The sequence below is a fragment of the Protopterus annectens genome, chromosome 3.part0 (genome assembly GCF_019279795.1).
Source record: "Protopterus annectens isolate FY-2018-M chromosome 3.part0, PAN1.0, whole genome shotgun sequence".
Classification (NCBI taxonomy): domain Eukaryota; kingdom Metazoa; phylum Chordata; order Ceratodontiformes; family Protopteridae; genus Protopterus; species Protopterus annectens.
Genome location: NC_056731.1, coordinates 1,118,547,931 through 1,118,568,409, shown reverse-complemented (window position 1 = coordinate 1,118,568,409; position 20,479 = coordinate 1,118,547,931). Strand labels below are relative to the sequence as shown.

The 20,479-nt window shown below is 39.6% G+C and overlaps 1 protein-coding gene across 1 annotated transcript in view; it reads right to left on the bottom strand.

Annotated features, from left to right (window-relative positions):
• Positions 1–20,479, bottom strand: part of OSBPL1A (oxysterol binding protein like 1A) — a gene marked incomplete in the record, with an annotated part of 2,690,541 nt that overhangs the window by 1,281,643 nt on the left and 1,388,419 nt on the right. Inside the window, 1 exon segment of the mRNA XM_044065352.1 lies at positions 2,949–3,030. Within this exon segment, the coding sequence (XP_043921287.1) occupies positions 2,949–3,030 (82 nt within the window).

The window sequence follows — 20,479 nt, the reverse complement described above, 5'->3', positions numbered from 1 at the left end:
CCAAAAGGTAAAGGCCACTAAAAACCCAGTCAACATTTTTTAGAACTATACATATTTATCATTTAATAGCCTAAACAAACTTACAAAATTCATACTAATGAAACAAACTACAGAGTATTTTTAATTTATAATCAGTGCCTTATAACATTTCTTACAACTTTAAAATCAACCACCCCTATAAATAATTTCTATATCCTACAATCTTTACTTTTAAACAATATTACTGCAGTTTATTTGTTACCGCCTGTAGTAGCTCCTACACATTATGTACACAGTACTCTGTACCATAGACACTGCAGTCTAATTTTCCAGCTGGCAGATCTCCAAGGTACCTACTGCTACTGCCTACAAATCAAGCTGTGTTTCACAGCTTCAACATGCAGCTGGTCTTCCTGCTGTAGATGTAAACGGGGTCCTTACCCAGCTACACGTAAACATTTAAAAACAAGGCATCTGTAATTGCACAAAGATTTTACTAGAAATATATGCCATCTCAAAAAGTTACAGAAAGACTGGCTTTGTCTTATCAGAGAATAGCATTATATACAATGATCTACAATTAACATTATTCACATAAGGTGCATATCCATTTTGCTTTCAAACTCCTTCACAAGAAAAATGCAAGGCCCTTCTACAAAGTGTAAACAAATCAGCACCGCCGAATATTTGGGTTGCAGTGCAGTATTTTAGCAGCATATTGGCCCCCAAATACTGCTACTTTTTATTACCTGAATAATTAGCTACCTCAAGAATGACTCTTTCCAGCTATTCATAGGTAGGTACTAGGCTATCGGCCCTGGGGCCTATATAAGCCTAGCCAAAAAGGTTCCCTGGCTTTTGCCACCCAAGAAAATTATTTTCCTGTGCCCCTGCCAAGCAGTGCTGCAGAAATGATCCTCATGGTGAATTTTCTACTTCCCATCCAGTCATCAAGGTTTTCTTAGAGAGGGCCAATGAGGAGCTTTGCTTGACATGAATGGGTAGTTTGTTCCAGAGTATGGGAATTCTCTGGGACAGGAATCTATCCCTCCAGCATGTTCTGTTTATTGTAGTGACTAGGTTTAGGTCCCTGAAGCATGTGGTTCAGAGAGACTGGGATTTCTTTAAGTGTTGCATTTCCAACAGCTCTGGGTTTGACATAGCTTTGTATGTTAGGCAGAGATTTCCTCTGAGTAGGCGATATGCAATGGAGTAGAGCTGGAGTTTTGTGAAACAGTCTGCATATGGCATCTGTTTGAGGCTGGTAATCCTCTTGATGACGTATTTCTGTGGCCTTTCCAATTGTTGTAGGTGTCTTGTGAGATACATGCCAAACGGGGAATTGTACTTTATAATGGGTCTGATGAGGGATGAGTACAGAGGAACAATGACCTCTTTTTTCTAGAGGAGAACCCTTATGTGATGAGGTGTACCACGTAGAAGGATTTCCTGACTACTGTGGCAATGTGGTTATCAAAGGAGAGACTACTGTCCACCTGTGTCCCGAGGTCTCATCACACTTTCAGTATTTAGTGAGCTACCGCCTATGTGGTAGTTCATGGTTACAGAGTTTTTCCCAAAGAGGATGACAATGCATTTCTTGGCATTGAGCTTTAGGCCATGACTTTGACACCAAGAATCTGGTCTCTGTGAGGCCCTTTTGTAGAATGTCTACATCATTAGGCGATTCTACCATGGCTCCCAGTTTGCAGTCATCTGTGAACTTTGTTAGCCAAAGACCTTATGGGTTAGCCTGCACTTCAGGGAAGTAGATGCCTAACAGGAGAGGACCCAGTACCGAACACTGTGGTACTCCACTCATCACTGGTCTGAAGTCAGACTGGGAATTGGCTACTTTTAATGTGTAGGTTCGTTCAGTGAGCCAGTTGGCCACCCATCTTGTGACATAGGGATTTATGCCCAGTTTAGTGAGTTTATCTATAATTTCAGAGTGGGGGATTGTATCGAAAGCCTTGGCGAGGGTCAAGATAGGCTGTGTGCACTACCTTGCCCTTGTCTACAGCTCTAGTGACTGCTTTGCAAAACTCTATAAAGATTAAGCTGTACTGGTTCAACATTACCAGCTTTACTAATGCAGCAGAAAGAAGTTTCTAAGTATAGGAAGGTCTTTACATGGTGCCACTCAGGGCACACATTACAAGCTTGCCTAAGCAGATTTGATTAGTACTCCTTTACTCCACAATCTCCAAAGCTGTAAAAGCGGCTGATACAGCCTATGTCTCACAAATGGGATATCTCAATATTACGAAAAGCAAGTCTTCTAATGACTGCTCCACTTGATATCACAGTCCTGTCCTTGATCTTAATTCAATCAAGAAATTTTAAATACTTTTAGACAGCACAGCAGGAGATCTTAAGTAACAGTAAAAGTCTAAAGAAATAAGTCCATGTTCCCTTGATGTCTCTTGACAAGGTTTAGAGCCCATAGCTCATTTCAACCACATTGTAATTAGTGCATGACAATTCCATCACGTAATGGTTTTTATGTTAACGCATTTTCTGTTACAGCCTCGACTGTGCAGCACCTTCTTACTTTACCTAGTAGTTATTGGAAAATGTACACATTTCTGAAGCATATGCCCTTAGCTGACCCAAATGTGGACATAATAATGTACACATTTCTGAAGTATATGCCCTTAGCTGACCCAAATGTAGACATAACAACGTACACATTTCTGAACTATATATCCTTAGCTGATCCAAATGTAGATATAATTAGCCACCAAAGAATAATGCTTCTCCAGACTTCTCTGAAAAGATAAAAATACATGGACATCAGATATATACAAAATTAATTTCAAGTTGTATTATGGCAGGTACTTTTTTTTTTTTTACAGTGATTTAGATCAGGTTTAAATGTTGTTATTATTATTATTGTAAGCTTTTTATGGTTACAACAGAAAATATCAGTTTTATGAAGTACATGTGAATGTTTAAAACAATATTACCTTTTGTGCTTTCAAAGTTTTGCATCACTGTCACAAGGTTTGAAACTTCTTTTTCCAATTTCTGCTGGCATAGCTGGGCTTTCTGTATAGATAAAAAAAGAAATGTAACATGCTAGAGGACTGATTAATTTTGGAATACTTCTATTGTAAAGGTTTAGGAATTCATGGATTTTGAACAGAACCAAAACAGCTAAGGATGAGTTGGCAAATTTTCATAAAAACAATCGCAAGATGACCCAATTATGTGAAAGTGATGAAGACAGGTTTATGACATACAAATCACAATAGGTGCAGGGTCAGTGGGTAAAAACAGGAGACAATGACATAGTAGTGTAAATGCTAGCAAAATATTTATTTATTTATTTATTTATTTATTTGCAGTTGGTTTACCAGGATAGTCCATTTTTCAATGGAGTCCTGGGGAGAAAAGCTCCAGCACATAAAAACTGAGTTACATACACAAGATAGCTAACTATTATTAAATTATACAAGTAGTGGGTAAAACATTTAGTTCAAAAGTCAAGAAGTATTCAAAAATACAATAAATGAAGGAGCTGAGACAATAAGGTGATAACACAGCAGAGTTGTGTTGAAGGAGCACAACATTACATTACACTCAATGCATACAGGAGGTAGGATGACATATATTTATGAGGGTGGGAGCAAGAACAATCCCATTGGGACCTAAGATGTGAATGAAGAGATTTTTTGAATATTTGATTGTTGGACCTTAAGACTCTATTTGGAAGGTGCATTTTGAAGGCAGAAGACAGAGAGGGACAAAGAGAGGGGTTGAAAATAAGCTTATGAGCTAAAGTCAGCTGTATATAGTTAAGATGATTAGGTAGTTCCAATTTAGTTTTTGGAGAGAGGAACAGTGGTGGGTGGAGGACCTATGGCTATTAGCTTAATTTGGCAATTTTGTTATAACAGGAGGAAAGCTGGCTTTTTAGAGAGGACTGAAGATTAGTCAGTAATGGAGCACAGAGAGAAGAGAGGGAATGAGAAAGGAGGAAGCGAGAGTGGTTTTGGAGGAACTAGTAAGATACTGATTTTGAGCATACCTAGTTTTTGATGAGTTTTCTTAATATTTAGTTGTAGATGGGAGTTGAATTTAAGTTGATTGTCAATTAGAACACCTAGTAGCTTGGTTTCAGATACCAGTTCCAAGGGTGAGTTGTTTTGGCTGGTAATTGAGAAAGAGTTTGTGTCAAAAGAAGTAGATTTGGAGGGGGTAAATACCATTAGTTTTGTTTTGGAGGTGTTGAGTGCCAAGTGATTTATTTTCATCCAATGCTCAGTAATTGAGAAAGCTTCCTGAGGAGGTGGCAGAGCAGATAATGCATATTGGATGATGTTTGCAAGTGGGATGGATTTGTGGAAGTCATTTATAAATATATTAAAGAGGATAGGACCAAGAATAGATCCTTGGGGAACTCCAGTGGGGGTAGTAAGGAAAGAGGAAGTGGCCTTTTTCCATATTACAGTGTCTGTTTGATAAATAACTGGAGAACCAATTTATGGAGGTGGGAGAGAGGTTAAGTTCTGATAGTTTGGTTAGGAGCAGGCTATGTGAAATAGTATCGAAGGCCTTGGAGAGGTCTAGTAGTAAGGTGGAAACAATGTGGCATTAACCGTCTCAAGAAAGGACAGGAGGGCTGTCATGGTGCTATGATTTGGCCTGAATCCGTGTTGTGTAGGGGTTAAAAGGTTGTTATCTATGAGATGTGGTAGGAGTTGAAGCTGGATACACTTTTCCAGGATTTTAGATATAGGGAGAGAAGTTATTGATATTGCAATTGTTGCCTCCTTTATGGAGGGGGATGATGAAGGCTTGCTTCCATAGTAGAGGTACTTCTTTTAAGTCAACTGATTCCTGGTTATTTTCATCTAGTTTTCAGATATCCCACCCTTATTATTAATATATACAAAACCTTTTATTTGAAGAAGAGCTCGTTTCTTCTTATTTCATTTACATTAAACTGGACTCTACATGTACTAAAATGTCCCACTGTATTAGTCTCTCCCAATTATGCTAATAACTTCTAAATTCAAAGTAGCATAATATCTGACAACACTAGAAGCATTATATTAACAATTACTGTAAATAACTAATATACCAACATCTATCCAGCCATCCATTCACTCATTTTCTGATAACTCACTTTATTCTTTACATCTGGGTTTTGGGATGGCAGAGGGGGTAAAAAGCACTGAAATTTATTTTGTACAGGGTGCTGGTCTACTATAGCCCACACACATCCATCTATGAGCAATTTGAAGAACGCCAATTCATCTAATGTACAACTCTTTAGAGGGGGGAGGAAACTGATGCACCTGGAGAAGATGCACATCAATACAGACAAAACATGCACACTCATCACAGAAGGCTCTCCAAATGAAAATTGAGCCAGAGTCTGTTGCTGTGAGGTGTCAATATTTAAAATGGAAACAAAAAATAGGCAGGAGCCTATGCTGCTTAATACTGTATTACATACCAGTTTAAAAAACATAAAACTTAGAATTATAAAATGTATCATAAGCAAATCCTACATAAAATATGTAAAAAAGTGATTCAGCTATACATGATTAATCAAGTTAGTAGATGCAACCTTTGTTTCTGGAGAAAATCTAATATGTCACTTTCTGTCCAACCACATTTGTATGTAAACAGCCAATCAGTTTTATATGGAAATAGAAAAATGATACAAATGAGCTGAACATTCCATCCACATCATCTATAGAATCCTAAGGAACATCTGAATACAATACATGTGTTCTTACTGAACCAGTTGATCTACCAGAGGTCCCGCCCTTTACAAGTTCCAGGTTGGCTATTACTTCTCCACCAATCAAATTCAATACATTTATCAGCAAAACCCCACATTTAGGAACAGCCTAATAATAAATTTGCTACTAACCTACTAGACAACCTTGTTTGATGAGTCCTGGGGTCCTAACTTGTCTAATACCTCTCACCCAGTCAGAATTCTGCACATTTATCAGCAAACCCCCACATTAAAAGACATCAATTAAAAAATCCATTAAGGACCCCATTACCTCTGTTGTCCACCAAAAGTGCTTGGGTTTAGTCTGCAACCATGAACTCACCTAATCAGACTATAACAATTACACAGCTGAAAAAACACTAATCCACAAGATACACCCTTAAATGCAACCACCTACTGACATATGAATACAGAGAAGCCATTAGCATACACACATGTACTGATCTGCCTGTAGAATCACTTACCTCAAGGAGTACAAAACCTCACCAGAACACATTCAACATAATTTACAGATTTATAACAATATCAGTTTGCAGAGAAAATCTATTGTTTAACCTTACAAATAATTAAATGCTTACCAGTTACAGCCAGTGCAAGCCATCACCTAAATTCTTAATTTTTTTTTAATAAACTTCCTTATTGTGGGTACATTACTGTCTTGTATCAAAAACTTCAAAAACATGCAACCTACCACCTAATCCCTTAAATCTAGCAATCCTAACAATACCACTCTGATCAGGTCACCCAACAAAAAAGCTGTAGGTGAAAGAGCATTTGGAATAACTGCACCAGAAGCCTGGAACTCAATCCATCAAAAGCTGAAGCATAAGACAATATCCATCACTGTGGACAGAGTTACTTAACCATATGAAAGAAAAGATAAGATCTAATTCCTTTAAGATTACTTTTGTCATCTAAACCTCTGCAATAGTTTAGCTCACTTCTAAACCTCTAAATCATGTAAAAAGTACAAACACATGTCCTTTTTATGTTGTAATATAGGTATTTTCATTGTAAAACTTATATGTATTAAACCTGTATGTGTTGCTGCCATATGGACTGCGTCATGGCTGAATAGGGTCCTTGGACCAGTCCATCCAGGCAGTTAAAAAAAAAAAAAAAAAAAACTGGTCTGACATGTAAACTATGCAACGCTCTTCCCATAGCCTGTCAGTTTATTTATTTATTAGGATTTGATTATCAAGAAAGTCCGACTGGGTAGAAGACCATTTTCATCAAAGGCCCAGGGAGAAAAGCTATGCATAGCGTCTCTAACCAAGGATTCCTCAACATCTAATCCCAACTCTTCCCAACAGCCGCTGTCAAACCTGTGCCCACATTTGATACAAAACTGCTCCTCAACAAACAAACTGTGTTCTTCAGCTGATGACCTTCCAAGCAAGGACCTAAAAAATAGTGGCCAATGGCATTGTCTATCCTGTCTCAATCGTTACAAATAAGTGGATCCAGGAATCCCACGTTCCTCTCTCTGGAAAAAAGTCATACATTACCACTGCACAAAGGAGGAAATTCAACAGACATTAATAACTTTAGAGCTATAGCAACCTTATCTCCCCTCTCCAAAACACTTAAAATGTATTCAAAAACAATTGCTAGAATATTTCCTGAAGGAAGAACTTCTATCCCTACACAACATGGCTTCCATCCTTCTCACAGCACTAGCACTGCCATTATATCTGTCTCAATCCTTACAAATAAGTCGCTCTAGGAATCCCATGTTCCTGTCTCTCTGGAAAAAGTCATACATTACCACTGCACAAAGGAGGAAATTCAACAGACATTAATAACTTTAGAGCTATAGCAACCTTATCTCCCCTCACCAAAATAATTAAAATGTATTCAAAAACAATTGCTAGAAAATCTCCTGCAGAAAGAACTTCTATCCCTACACAACATGGCTTCCATCCTTCCCACAGCACTAGCACTGCCATTCTAACCTATACAGTTACTGTCAATAAAGCTAGAGATAATGGCAAACCAGTCTTTTCCTTATTTCTAGACTTGCCTAAATTGTCACAGCAATCTTCTACTTCAAATGTCCAACTCTCTCTCTCTCTCTCTCCCAGCCCTCCCTTCTGTGGTTCAAAGATACATGTCCAACAGGCATCAGTAAGTAAAATGGTACACCATGCACTTTCCTTACTTCCCAGTCACCAATAGTGCACCACAAGCCTTTATCCTTGGTCCCCCTTCTTCTAACACTTTCACCAACACCTTCCATACAACCACACAACAGGCCACCCTGATACAATATGCAGATGATTCCACTCATTTGCATATCTGACATGGTACACCTTCAAAAAGTTGTTCAGGACCCTTTAACAGCCATTGAAACATGGCTTCATAACTCGGCAATCACACTCAACCCAAAAAGACCAAACTGATACTTTCCCCCCAAATTCCTCTCTCATGAGAAAAAAAATTAAGTCCTCTCTCTTGATAATGCAACCACTGAAGTCACTTCTCATAGCAAATTATTAGGGGTGACAGTGGATGATAATTTTACAAATCGACCTGCATGTACAAAATTGCATAAGAAAAACTCATCAAAAACTAGGCATGCTTTACAGAGCCAAAAATTTCTGAATGATCTAACTATTCCCTGACTTTCTCTCAAAATATACCTTAAGCCTATTTTTCCCTCACTTCATATTGCAATTCCTGTTTGCATCAGACTAGCGTATCTTTAACTTCTCTACAAACTGTCTAAAATTTAATTTCTCTAAATATTAAATGATTGCCATATAACTTGCATTGATTCTTAACTTTTTTATGTCTAATTTATTATAATTACTTAAACTGTAGATGTTTTGTTTTATTTTTGAAGACAATAAAACTATTGTTCTTAAAATGTGTGTTCAGTTCAATGTCTAGACACTAATAAGCATATACTGGAAAATCAAGAATCAAAAAATGTAGAACTGACAACACCACATTACTGAACAAGTGTCACAGGATTACACACCTGCCTGACAAAGTGAATTCCTGAGGGCCCACTTGGCAGGATAGTATTCCTAACACATTGACTTCAAGTAACAACCACTATGGTAGAAACATATCTGTTACATCTAACTATGAGGACCTCACTGACACATCCCAGGTTCAGCAAAATTCATAGCGTTACCAAAACAGTAGTAGCTAGAGGAGTGCCCTAAGTCAGAGATCAAATAGTGGAGTCCCAATAAAATAGGTTTTACACAGGTAGTTTGATGACATAAGCAGTAATGGAATTCATACACAATACTGCTTGGTGAAAAAGTTAAATGAACAGCAGGTGGCCATGCCATAAATTCCTGCAACACAGAATTTTTTTAAGCAATCACTAGGGGCAACCACTCTCTAGTTTTGACATCAGCATTTGCAAGTGGAGACCAACTGTAAAAGATGATGCATCTGCTATTCCACCAAGAAAATATCTATTTGGCAAACAGAAATCCATGTTTCCCCCTCTGGTACAAAGACCAACAGCTTGTACATCTTTCTAAACACGTAATCTATCCTTAGACAGCATTTGAGATGAAAGCACATGTCTTGGGGGCGGGGTCTCTCTCCCCTGGTTTCTGCCATTGCAAAGACTACCATGGGATGAACTTAATAGTTCATGGGAAGATAAGAAACTACATTAAGGAGGAAAAACTGATTTGTCCTGATGAGCAGCCTGTTCTTTTGAAAGGCCAGATATGGCTGCCTACATGAGGGCCTAAAGCCCTGACAGGCATCATATGCAGAGGTGATGGCCACCAGGAATAGCATGCTCTAAAAATGAACTTCAATGCCATCAGTGGCAACTTCAAACTGTAGACAGCCACGTCTGCACACCATGTGAACCAGGTGCCATGGGGTGGTGGGGGTGAGGAAGGGTCCTCAGTGGGAGACAGGAATGCAGCAATTCCTTAAGAAAATGCTTCAATAGTCACTGCCTGGCCATGTTTTTTTCACTCCTAAAGCTTTTGATGTGCAGCAGATGAAATATGTACCTTGATCATGAAATACTTGAGGGATAGCTCATACATGTGCCTGACATGGGTTAATTATGCAAAGGTCTGTCAAGTGAAGGGCTCTCTCGCAGCCTCAATCATATCTTAAAAAAATACCAGGACTAAGTAATTATAAGGAGCCCTACATCAGAAACCAATCACTGTGGTCGAGTTCGTTGAGCCCACAGTCATAATGGACAAACTTGGATATAGACTAGGAAGAATTGCTGTACCTCCAGGTTCATCAGGTCTGAAAACTAGCCATTCTCAGTCACACAGAACAATAAAAATGACTGTTGGTCTTCTTCTTTGAACTATACTATGAGAACTAAAACAATGGGAATGGTGGCAAGGCATATAGGAACTTCCTGTGCCACGGAAGAGAGAAAGTCCACTTTTGCCCTGTTACATAAAGGAGAACAGGGGAAGGGCCACATTATTACAGGCAGCACACAGAGTCCTCTACAGACTACCTACCAGACCAGGCACGAGCTCAAATAGGAGTTTCAGGTTTGGATAAGCTTGTTCACATTCACAAGTTCTGAGAAGAATTCTCATTTCTATTGCTCAGTTTAAGACGGGCATTACTTTACTGGCAAGGTGTACACTCTTGTTTATTCCTTATTTATTTTTATTTACTTTAGGAAAATGAGCTAGACCAAATGACTCCTTTTCTGTCAAGACCTTATCACAGAAAGAACAAAGACAGAGCATTAAAAGCTTGACAAAGTATGAATGCATAATCCAGCTGATATGCAAGGCATAAAGCTTTAACAATGCCAATAATTGCTTAACCAAGCACACAGCAGTGAACCATCCTGAATGGGTTTAGATATCCTATGTAACATTACCTATACAGATGCAATAGTACTTTGGAAAGAGACAGAGAGAAAAAACTAAAAGTTTGAGTTGAGTAAAGGCAGTAACACACTACTGTATTCTGATGTCAGAAGGGAGAGAGCTTCATGATTAAGACCTTCTAACAAATAATGGATTACAAACGTGTGTTGAACCTTGAAAACTTAAAGAGAAACAGTGAATGATTCACAAGACCTTTGCACATACACATATTTTTCACAGAAATTAAATGTACACAACAGAGTAACTGCGACTGAATGAGGAAAGGCTCTAAAAGTGGCTGTTTCTTCAAGGCCTTGAGAGACAGAAGTACTGCTTTGAGCTCAGAAATGATGGCATTCAGACCCTTATTCGAGAGAAACCAAAATCCCTTGTCAACATATGTGATGGAGTCAAGTGCAGAAATGGCAGGTCCATCATCAGATTGTTGTGACTGCTTACTTTGACTCTGTCTTTTACTTTACAATTAGGGAAATAGCAAAAAAAATAGGGAAAGGGCTCTAAACTTTAAAAACACTTTTTAAAAACTATTAACTTAGTAGGGTGACAAAAAAAAGAGGATGTGAATTATCATTTGCTTTACTAAATGAAGTAACCGTAACAATTAATATTTACTGATGATTACCAGTTTTACTGATTGTAATTCATAACCATTTCTCAAAAAATGCCATTTTTGAGAGAGAGATGAAAAACTTTTGAGCCAGAATTAGTGACATCCTTAAAATATCAAGTCAGCTGAGAGGTAATGCTGCCTACCACTACAGGCTCTGTACCAACAAAGTTCATGACAGCATGGTAGCCCTGAAGCCACTGACACTTCAACCTCCAGTGAAAACATACATCCTCATGTATTTAAATGACATCAAAAAGATCATGGATGACATCAACTCCACAGAGTGCAGCAAATTTAGAGTTTGTTATACCTCATGCAGGAGGCCAAGGCTATGATTTTCTGATTCCTCTCCTGCAGCAAGAACAATTCACACTGCAGTGAGTCCAACTTCATCCCTATTACAGACTTCCTTTACCTTGGAGTGAGGACTTTTTCCAATGTACAGTGACACCTACCCCAAAACTGCATCCACAGGAGTGCTCACTGGAAGGCTGACATGATAGAATCACTGGATTGGAATGTGAACAGCTAGTCATCCATGTTAGGCAGTACCAAAAGGCTATTCTTCTTTAAAGATTCAGCAACCACTTTGGGTGTTGTGGAAAATCCAAAGTGTAACTCTCTACATGAAATACTGCTACCCAGAGTAAACCAGAAGAATTTCCTCTTGTGACACCAGATACGGTTGCGTCAAAAGATAATGCCACCCATACCCCCTTTGACAGCAAATGCATGATCACCACCTGGAGCTAGATGTGGTAGCTGAAATTGCTAAGGCTCTGAACTTGATAATGCAAAATACGTTGAGCCTCCCTCTTTGGGAAAAGGAAGAGCCATGGATGAAACCCTGACTATCCTATCTTCCCTCACTAAAAGGGCCTCTATGCCTCTCTGCCTTGTAGAGTTTAGGCCTGCCATGACAGTTAAGCTAACATACTAGTCTACCAGCAGAATTTTTTGTAGAATAGTAGTCACTGAGCAGACACTGGTTTAGAGATATAGACAGTAATTACGTGTACAAACTGCTATTTCACTTTAAAACAAATTTAACATTTTAGGAACATAACATTCTATTACAGTCTAAGGACATCAGACCAAACACTATTGGACATACTTGTAAGCTACACGATAAGGCCTACATAATACTAAGTCCCTAGATAGCATTTTTTTCTTGTTTGTTAATGCTACCATTTCTTCTTGCCAACTTATAGACTAATTTATTTATTTATTTTACATTTGTTGACTGGGATAGTCCGACTAGATACCTGTCCATTTTCACTGGAGGCCCGGGGAGAAAAGTTCCATATATACATACAGAAAAACTGTTACACTGAACACGTTAAAGCGCTGTTACAAATGCAATACATAGGATAAAAGTTATTCATCCTGTCATATATAAATCTGATTTGTTATAGAGTAACAATTAAAAAGCAATGTAGGGGTGGCCAAAAGACCTCTTTAGCACATGTTTATATTGCCAGAGTTAGTCAGGATTAGAGCAAGGACACAGCCATTGCCTTTTAAAGTACTGTTTTAGATTTTTTTTTTAATTGGGTTAGAACGGGTTCTGAAGTAAGCTCAGCAGAAGTGAGTTCCATATTTTGCCAAGAGTTGGCATATAGAGAGTCTCCAAATGAGTTGTTGCTTTTGAGGGTTTGGACTAGTAATTTGTTGGATGAGCGAAGTGCCTTGAGGTTGCTGTAAGGAGTGATAATTTTTGTAAGTATGGGTGTGTTTTCAGGTTGGTAGAGAATTTTATTAGCTGATTGTACTGAAGTTGGATAGGCAATTCTAGCCACCCTGGTGTCTTTAGGTTCAGACAGTGGTGTGTTCTCTGTATGCTGCTCCAGTGGCAAATCTAGCAATATGATTAAAGCAGCTAGAGAGTTTATTAAGGTCAGACTTGCTCAAGTTTGTAAAGAGAGGGGATGCATAAAGGAGGATTGAAAGTAGATGTGTACGAGCAATTACCGTCCTAGCTAGTGGAGTGAGGAAAGGTTTGATCTTGTATAGTAAGTCAATTTTTTATTGACTTTTTTAATAGTTTGATTAATATGGATATTAAACTTCAGGTTATCAACTGTTACACCTAAGAGTTTGGTACAGGGATCTGGGACAATGACAGTGCCATTATTAGATTTTATAGTAAAGGATGGAGCGGAGGCTTTATGAGTGGGGGAGAAAGGCAGTAGTTTTGTTTTGTTAGGATTTAATAGGAGACATTGATTACAGAGCCAATTTTCGACAGTATTAAAAACATTTTGGGATAGAGTCTGCAGACTTAAAGGTGAGGTGGCAGAGCAAATCAAAGTGAAGTCATCCGCATATTGAATGCAGGTGGCTGTTGGGATGACTGTGTACAGGTCATTAATAATGATAGAAAATAATAAGGGTCCTAATATAGAGTCCTGATGGACCTCAGGGGTGATAGGTAGAAGGGAAGATAGTTTGTTCTGCCACAGCACAACTTGTTGTCTATCACTCAGATAAGATTTGAACCACTGGATAGCCAGGACATCTAGGGGAATAAATTTAAGTGTGTGTATGAGTAGTTGGTAGTTGACTATGTCGAAGACTTTGGTGAGATCAAGATAAATCTTCTTTAGGAATCAATAAATAATCCCCACAGATTCTCTGATCAGGACCTCTCTCAGAAATTTGGATCATCATCTAGGGGGCATTACTTTGGTCTCTGCAATAAATCAAAATACTCCAAACTGAATATAAAGTTTTAGTCAATGAGTAGCTGTTAACGGAGAAGCAGGTGGGTGGCTCACTAGTAGCAAATACTACATTTACATAAATATTTTTTAATCAAATTTAAAAAGCAGCTATACCTAACTTTTTAAAGATTTTTATGATCTCTAGTATGGCCCCTTTTACTCTAACAAACGTCAGTAGTGTACGTGACTATACTTGTACTTTTGAAAACACACACAGGTTTTATAAACACCTGTCAATGCAGTGTTCAATTGGATTTTTATATACAAGTTTATACCCCCCATTATATATATATATATATATATATATATATATATATATATATATATATATATATGTGTGTGTGTGTGTGTGTGTGTGTGTGTGTATATATAACATAGAAATGTAGGAATAACCAAACTGGGGAAAGATGTTATACAGTACTCTAAATTTGTGGTAAGAACAAAGAAGATGTCTATCAGTTTACCCTTAATGGAAATGACCAATCAAAGCAAGTCAATCCTGTAAGAAAGTTCCAGTCCCCCCCCCCCCCCACCAGTCTTTTAAGACAGCATGAATACTGGTCAGATTTTACCCATATCACTTTTCCCCCACAATCACTCTACAAACACACACAAACCTTTGAAGAGTTTTACACTGAACTATTTATTTAGTCTTTGCTGACCAGCTAGCTTACTTTTACTAAGTAGCTGACTCTTTCAAGGAGAGACCAGAGATGGCACACGTACTGACTAGCAGAAATCAGGCTAGTACACTGGGGAACTTCCCACTATTCTTTCTGAGTATTATGTGGTACCTGGGAGTTGTTACTTGTGCTTGGAGAATTCCAAAATGGGGGATGCCTCGAGGACAAATTTTTGCTGGAGAATTTTTGAAAGAAGAATCAGAACAAGATGAAATCCTGGTTACAGAAAAATGTGTAAGTCGAACTAAAGAAATTGTGGAATTTGAACTTAAAAGTATTTTTCTACCAATTTAAGGTAAATTGCATGACATAAAGAAAATGTACAATAACAGAAATCTAAGTACACTGGGATGGGACAAGTGGGTTACACTGGATATGCATGATGGAAAACTACAGCATATTTCAAAATAATACAATACTGAATGGGAAAAGAGTAACTGCTGGGTACTGGGGCCCATCAAGCTCTTGCTTCTGTTGTGGGGATGAAAAACATTTGGTTTAGTAATACACAATACAATGATGACAATGTGGGGAGCAAGGCTATACTACTAGAAACTGTAGACCACTTTGCAGAAGTGTAACAAATCTGGGTATTTTTAGTTTGAATGTTCAGTACTGGAAAAAGAAACAGTGGGAAGAAATACATTATTTAGAAAACAGTATTCAGGAAAAAAAGTGAAATGGCTGATGTGAGGAAGAAAGTAAAAAAAAAAAATTATGACTCAAAGTGAGAAAAAAGAACACGGGGAAGATATGTTGGTAGAAGAGATTCAGACAAACGAATGATGATGGGCTGGGCAAGTGAACAGGAGGACCTAGAAACGGAGAACAAGGGAGAACGAAGTAAAGTTTACTGGAATATGGTTGAGAAGGGGAAAAAGAAAAATAGGAGGACAAAAGATGCAGAAAAGGAGTGATATTGGTTATTTTAGGGCTAAATGTGAACAGTATAAAAGATTAAGTGAAATATTTAATGGTTGATGTATGGTGTTAAAAAAATTCATATATTACATCTCCTGGATACAAGATGTGTTAAAGAAGGAAAATAAAAAACACTGAAGTTCGTTTTTATTACACTGCTTTTTGCTGCTCATTGCTGTGATGGTCGAAGTCTTCCTTTTGGATTTTAATTTGCTGTGGATTTATTCGACCTTTGCCTGCAGGTGTTCCTGTTTCTCTTTTGGATTTCCTAGTTTAATGTCAGAGAAATAAACAAATAACTGATCTGACTTCCTGAAACTCACAGTACGTGTAGGTCAAAATGAAGCTGCCTGTGAATGTCTAATAAGGGAAGAATGTATTCACCTCTATTCGCGAACTTAGGAAAGAAAACTGGTAAGCCAATAGAGATTAATATTCATTTCAGAGATGACCATTGGAAGAAGGGAAGGATTGGTGCATAACTTGAAACTGTCCTTGTGAAAAATTAAGTAAGGCAATCTTGAAGACAGGGTTTGAATTTCTGAGATTCTCATAGCGGAAGTAATGCCAACTAGAAAAATGGTCTTCCAAGACATATACTTAAGATCACATTTTGCTGCAGGTTCAAAGGGTGATTGAGCAAGCTATTGCAGTACCAGACTGAGACGCCACGAAGGAAATGGGTCTCTTACAGGGGTCTTAGAAACAGTGCACCTCTCAAGAAGGTTTTGCATAATCTGTGTGAAACAACAGGAACTTCAAAACCCGTATGAAAATTTGAGATGGCTGCTAGTTGGACTCAGACTGTAGAGGAACTGGTTCCTTCTTTGAAGATAATTAAGAATTCAATAAAAAGGAGCCGTAAAATGGTCTAAGTCAGACTGACGGGCCCAGCAAGAAAATCTTCTCCACTTACTAGAATATAGTTTTTGAGTGGATGGCTTATGGGAAGATAAGAGGATGTGTCGGACTGGGGAAGAGAATATAGTTTCTCTGGCTATTACTGGAAGTGAAGAAGCCAGCCACTCAGGCTGAGATTGGTTAAGTTTGGATAGGCTATGCCTGTCAGATGAGACAGGAGGTCAGGAATTGGATCCAGGATCCATGGCCAATGAATCAAGTGAGGCCAAAGGAAGGGGAACCAAATCTGTTGAGGCCAGTAGGGTACAATGAGGATTACTTTCCTCTTCAACATGGCAGCTTTCTGTAAAAATTTGGCAATCATAGGAATTAGAGGAAAGACATAAAGGAGACCAGGATGCTAATCATGAATGAGAGAATCACTCAGTGACTCCATCTGTGGGTGGGGGTGGGGGGGATTAGGGCAAAGTAGCTGCTGCATTTGTTGTTTAGGGGAGAGGTAAAAAGATTGCAGCCAGGCTGATTCCACCGATGGAAAATCATTTCAGTCAGTTTTGGATTGAGGGACCACTTGTGAGGCAGAAGCATGCGTCTGCTCAACTTGCCAACTAACAGTGACCATCTCTGGAATTCAGTTGCAACTAGAAAGCAGTTGGATAAGATCATGCATTGCTACACTCTTAGTGCTTCTCGACACAAGGGGTAAGATCTAATTCTATTCTGTTTGTACCAGACCACTGACATGCTGTTTGTTTGGATCGCAATCATTCCCAAGGAGAACTGTTTGAAAGGCTTGCAACGCGAGAAGCACTGCTCTCATCTCTACGATGCTGATATGCAGATTGGCCTCCACAGGGTACCAAGTGCCATGAACAGTCTTTCCCAGGTAACAATCACCCCCCCCCCAAGCTGGGAAGGGTGTACATTACATTACCGAACTTTTAAAAGTTCAAATGTCATATGGTCGAAGCCATATGATTGAACTTTTAAAAGTTCGAAAAGCTAAAACAGAAAAAAACCTACCTGACCATTTTAAGCAGGTGGACAAACCCCCCGCCCCCTGCAATCCCCCACACCCCCTGCTCTTTAAATATACCAACTCCAAGATCGCACTACAGTGCAGCAAAGGGAAATCTTCCCATTCAGCACTGTATGGAGATCTCCGTTGAAACGTTTGAACTTTTAAAGGTTCAATCATATGGTGTCGACCATATGACATTCAAACTTTTAAAAGTTCGAAAACGTAATATACACCCAGCTGGGAAGTGCCCATGGTCACTATGGCCTTGGTTTGTGGAAGAGTGACAGGATGGCCTTATAGAATCTTGTCTGACTGGATCCACCAGTTGAGATCCCTCTTGCAAGTCTGGGTGATGTGAATTCTGCTTGACATGGGATGATGAAAAATTGAACACTATGGTTAGCATCCACTGTAGAATCCTCATGTGGAATCTGGCTAGAGGGACTAGAGTTACTGTCACTGCCATAGATCCTAGAGCTTGAAGGACCAAATGGGCAGAAATGTTGGTACTGCTGACAATTTTTCTTACTTGTGATATTAAGGTCTGAACTCTTGGAAGGGACACTGAGGCATCATTGTCTTTGTGCTGAAATGTGCTCCTATTAAGTCCAAATTTTGAGTTGAGTCTATTACAGATTTTTCATAATATACTGCGATTCCTACTCATGAACATGTGTAAAGAACATGGTTCCTTGCCTGTATCGCTTGATGCCTGGTTGGAGCAGTAATGAGCCAGTCATCGAGATATGGAAACACATGGAATCCTTGCAGTCTCAAGTGAGCTGCTATTACTGTCATGCATTTGGTGAACACCCAGGGGGCTGTGGTGAGACTAAAAGGCAAGACTCTGAATTGTTAATGACTGGATCCCAGCCAGAAGCGTAGATATCTTCTGGCATGACTGTTCATTTTTATGTGACAGCACGCATTCTGAAGGTCAATCAAGCACATCCAATCACTTTTTCCCAAAAAACAGGAGTATGGACTGAACCCTGACCATCCGAACGGTGGTTTTCCATACTGATTTGTTTAGATTGGTGAGATCCAATATTGGTCTCCAGTCCCCAATTTTCTTTGGCACTAAAAAGAATCTTGAGTAAGTTCCAGATTCTATTTGGTCTTGTGGGACTTCTTGAATTACTATTTTGTCTAGCAGCTCTTGGACTTGATGTGCTGCTTGTTCCGCTCTGACTGGGTGGAACATCAGGGAATCTTCTTGAAAGTGGAGGTGACTGGGAAAATGGTATTATACAGCCTCTGGATAAAATCCTCTGCACCCAGGTATGTGAAATTAAATCTAGCCAAGTTCTCTGGTGCAGGGATAATCAACCCCTGATTGCCTCCAGAGGTGGACAATCGGGCCTCCTTTCAGGAGTGCTGGAAGGACTTATCAGAGAAGAAATCTCTGGATCCTCTGTTTTGCAGGCCTCTTCTGCTGTGAGGGTGACGTCTATCATTGGAGTTCCTCCCTCTACCCCTAGGGGAACCTCCACCACATGTGCCCTGGAAAGGGCCCTGGGACTTTTTGAACTACATTTTCCCAGTACCTCGTTGATTTCTGGATGACTTTGGATTCTTGAAAAGGACCACTGAGGAGTGAAAAAACATATGCCATATGCCCCCTCGCATACAGGGTCTTTCTGTCTTTTTCACACCTGGTTAAAGTCTCTTCAACTCTGAGGTCAAACAGTGAAGTACCATCAAAGGAAGCATTGAAGTACCATCAGGATCACTGACAAACAATGCCTTGAAGGGCTACACAAAATCGCTTAAGTGCATCCAGGCATGCCTCCTTATGGAAATGCTAGCATCCGCTGCCCTTGAGATTCCTTCAGCAATGCTCAAAATCAACCTAAAGGAAGAGGTTGAAACTGATTGTATGGTAGCCAAATAGAAAGATACAGAGGCCTGCACTTCCTCAGAAACAGATCCTGATAGAGTATCGAGAGTTCTTTAACTAGGTCTGTCTGTTAAGCTCCTTTTAGGTGGCCACCACCACAACCACGGCATCAACAGGTACCCCTTTTGACCAGAACTGTTTATCTTTAGGAGCAGACAATCTTATCAGACCTTTTAGGGATTGGTTCAGTAGTGTCTGTTGTTTTCCACACCCACTGAGAGATCAATTCTATGAGCACGTCAGCAGGCGGAGTAACCCAGGAGGTAGACAGGCCAGTACCGAAAGCCTCCAAGAATACAGATTCCTCACATGAAGGGTTGCTGAACTTCCATCCACCACTCTGCTTCAATATTTCAAGGATGTCTCCAAACTGGACATCCTCAGGAGGTGACCGTGGGGACCCTTCACCTTCATCAAAATCTGTACCTTCTGTGAAGGACTCATCCGGGAAGTCAAAGTCCTTCTTCTTGCACATCCTTTTCTTAGGGATCTCTTCAGTGGGATATTCTGGAGAGGTATCAGAAGAGGATTTAATACCCTGCTGGTAAGACAGGGGTTTTGATACAAGCTGTCCCTGTGGAGAGGCTAGGTGAAGCTCCTTGTGTACAGGTGTTAAGCCAATAGTACCAGAATCTGAGGGGATGGGAACCGTCTTTGTCTGAGATGCAGACAAGGTCCTCTCCATGATTTCTAAGGTAGCACCTCCACCAAGAGAAGAGAAGAACCTGGGACCTAAAGGTAATAATCTTTGGAAGAAAGTCCATGCCTGCTCCGAGGAACATGTCTCAAAGGCTGAAGCTGGAGCTGGGCTAACCCTTCGCCAGGCTCTAAGATGCAGATATGGCCCCAAAAACGTAGGAGTTGACTGCACCACCCCAGACTCAACAGGACAGCTTTGGCACGGAGAGCTCTCCGGATCCGATGGTGCCAAAGAACTCAAGGCAAGCCCTTGATCCGAGAAAACAGAAGTCCTCTGATCCAAAGCAGATGGACCCAGACAACTCAGATCCAAATACTCCGAGACAGACACCGGAGTTGAAAAAGGAATCTGTAAAGAGGAGTTGCTGATGGTCATATCTCCTGATGAGCCGACAGGATGCTAGGCACACACTGTGCTGAGAGCATCCTTCTCACCAACCTCTCCACGTCTTTGGCTGGACTCCT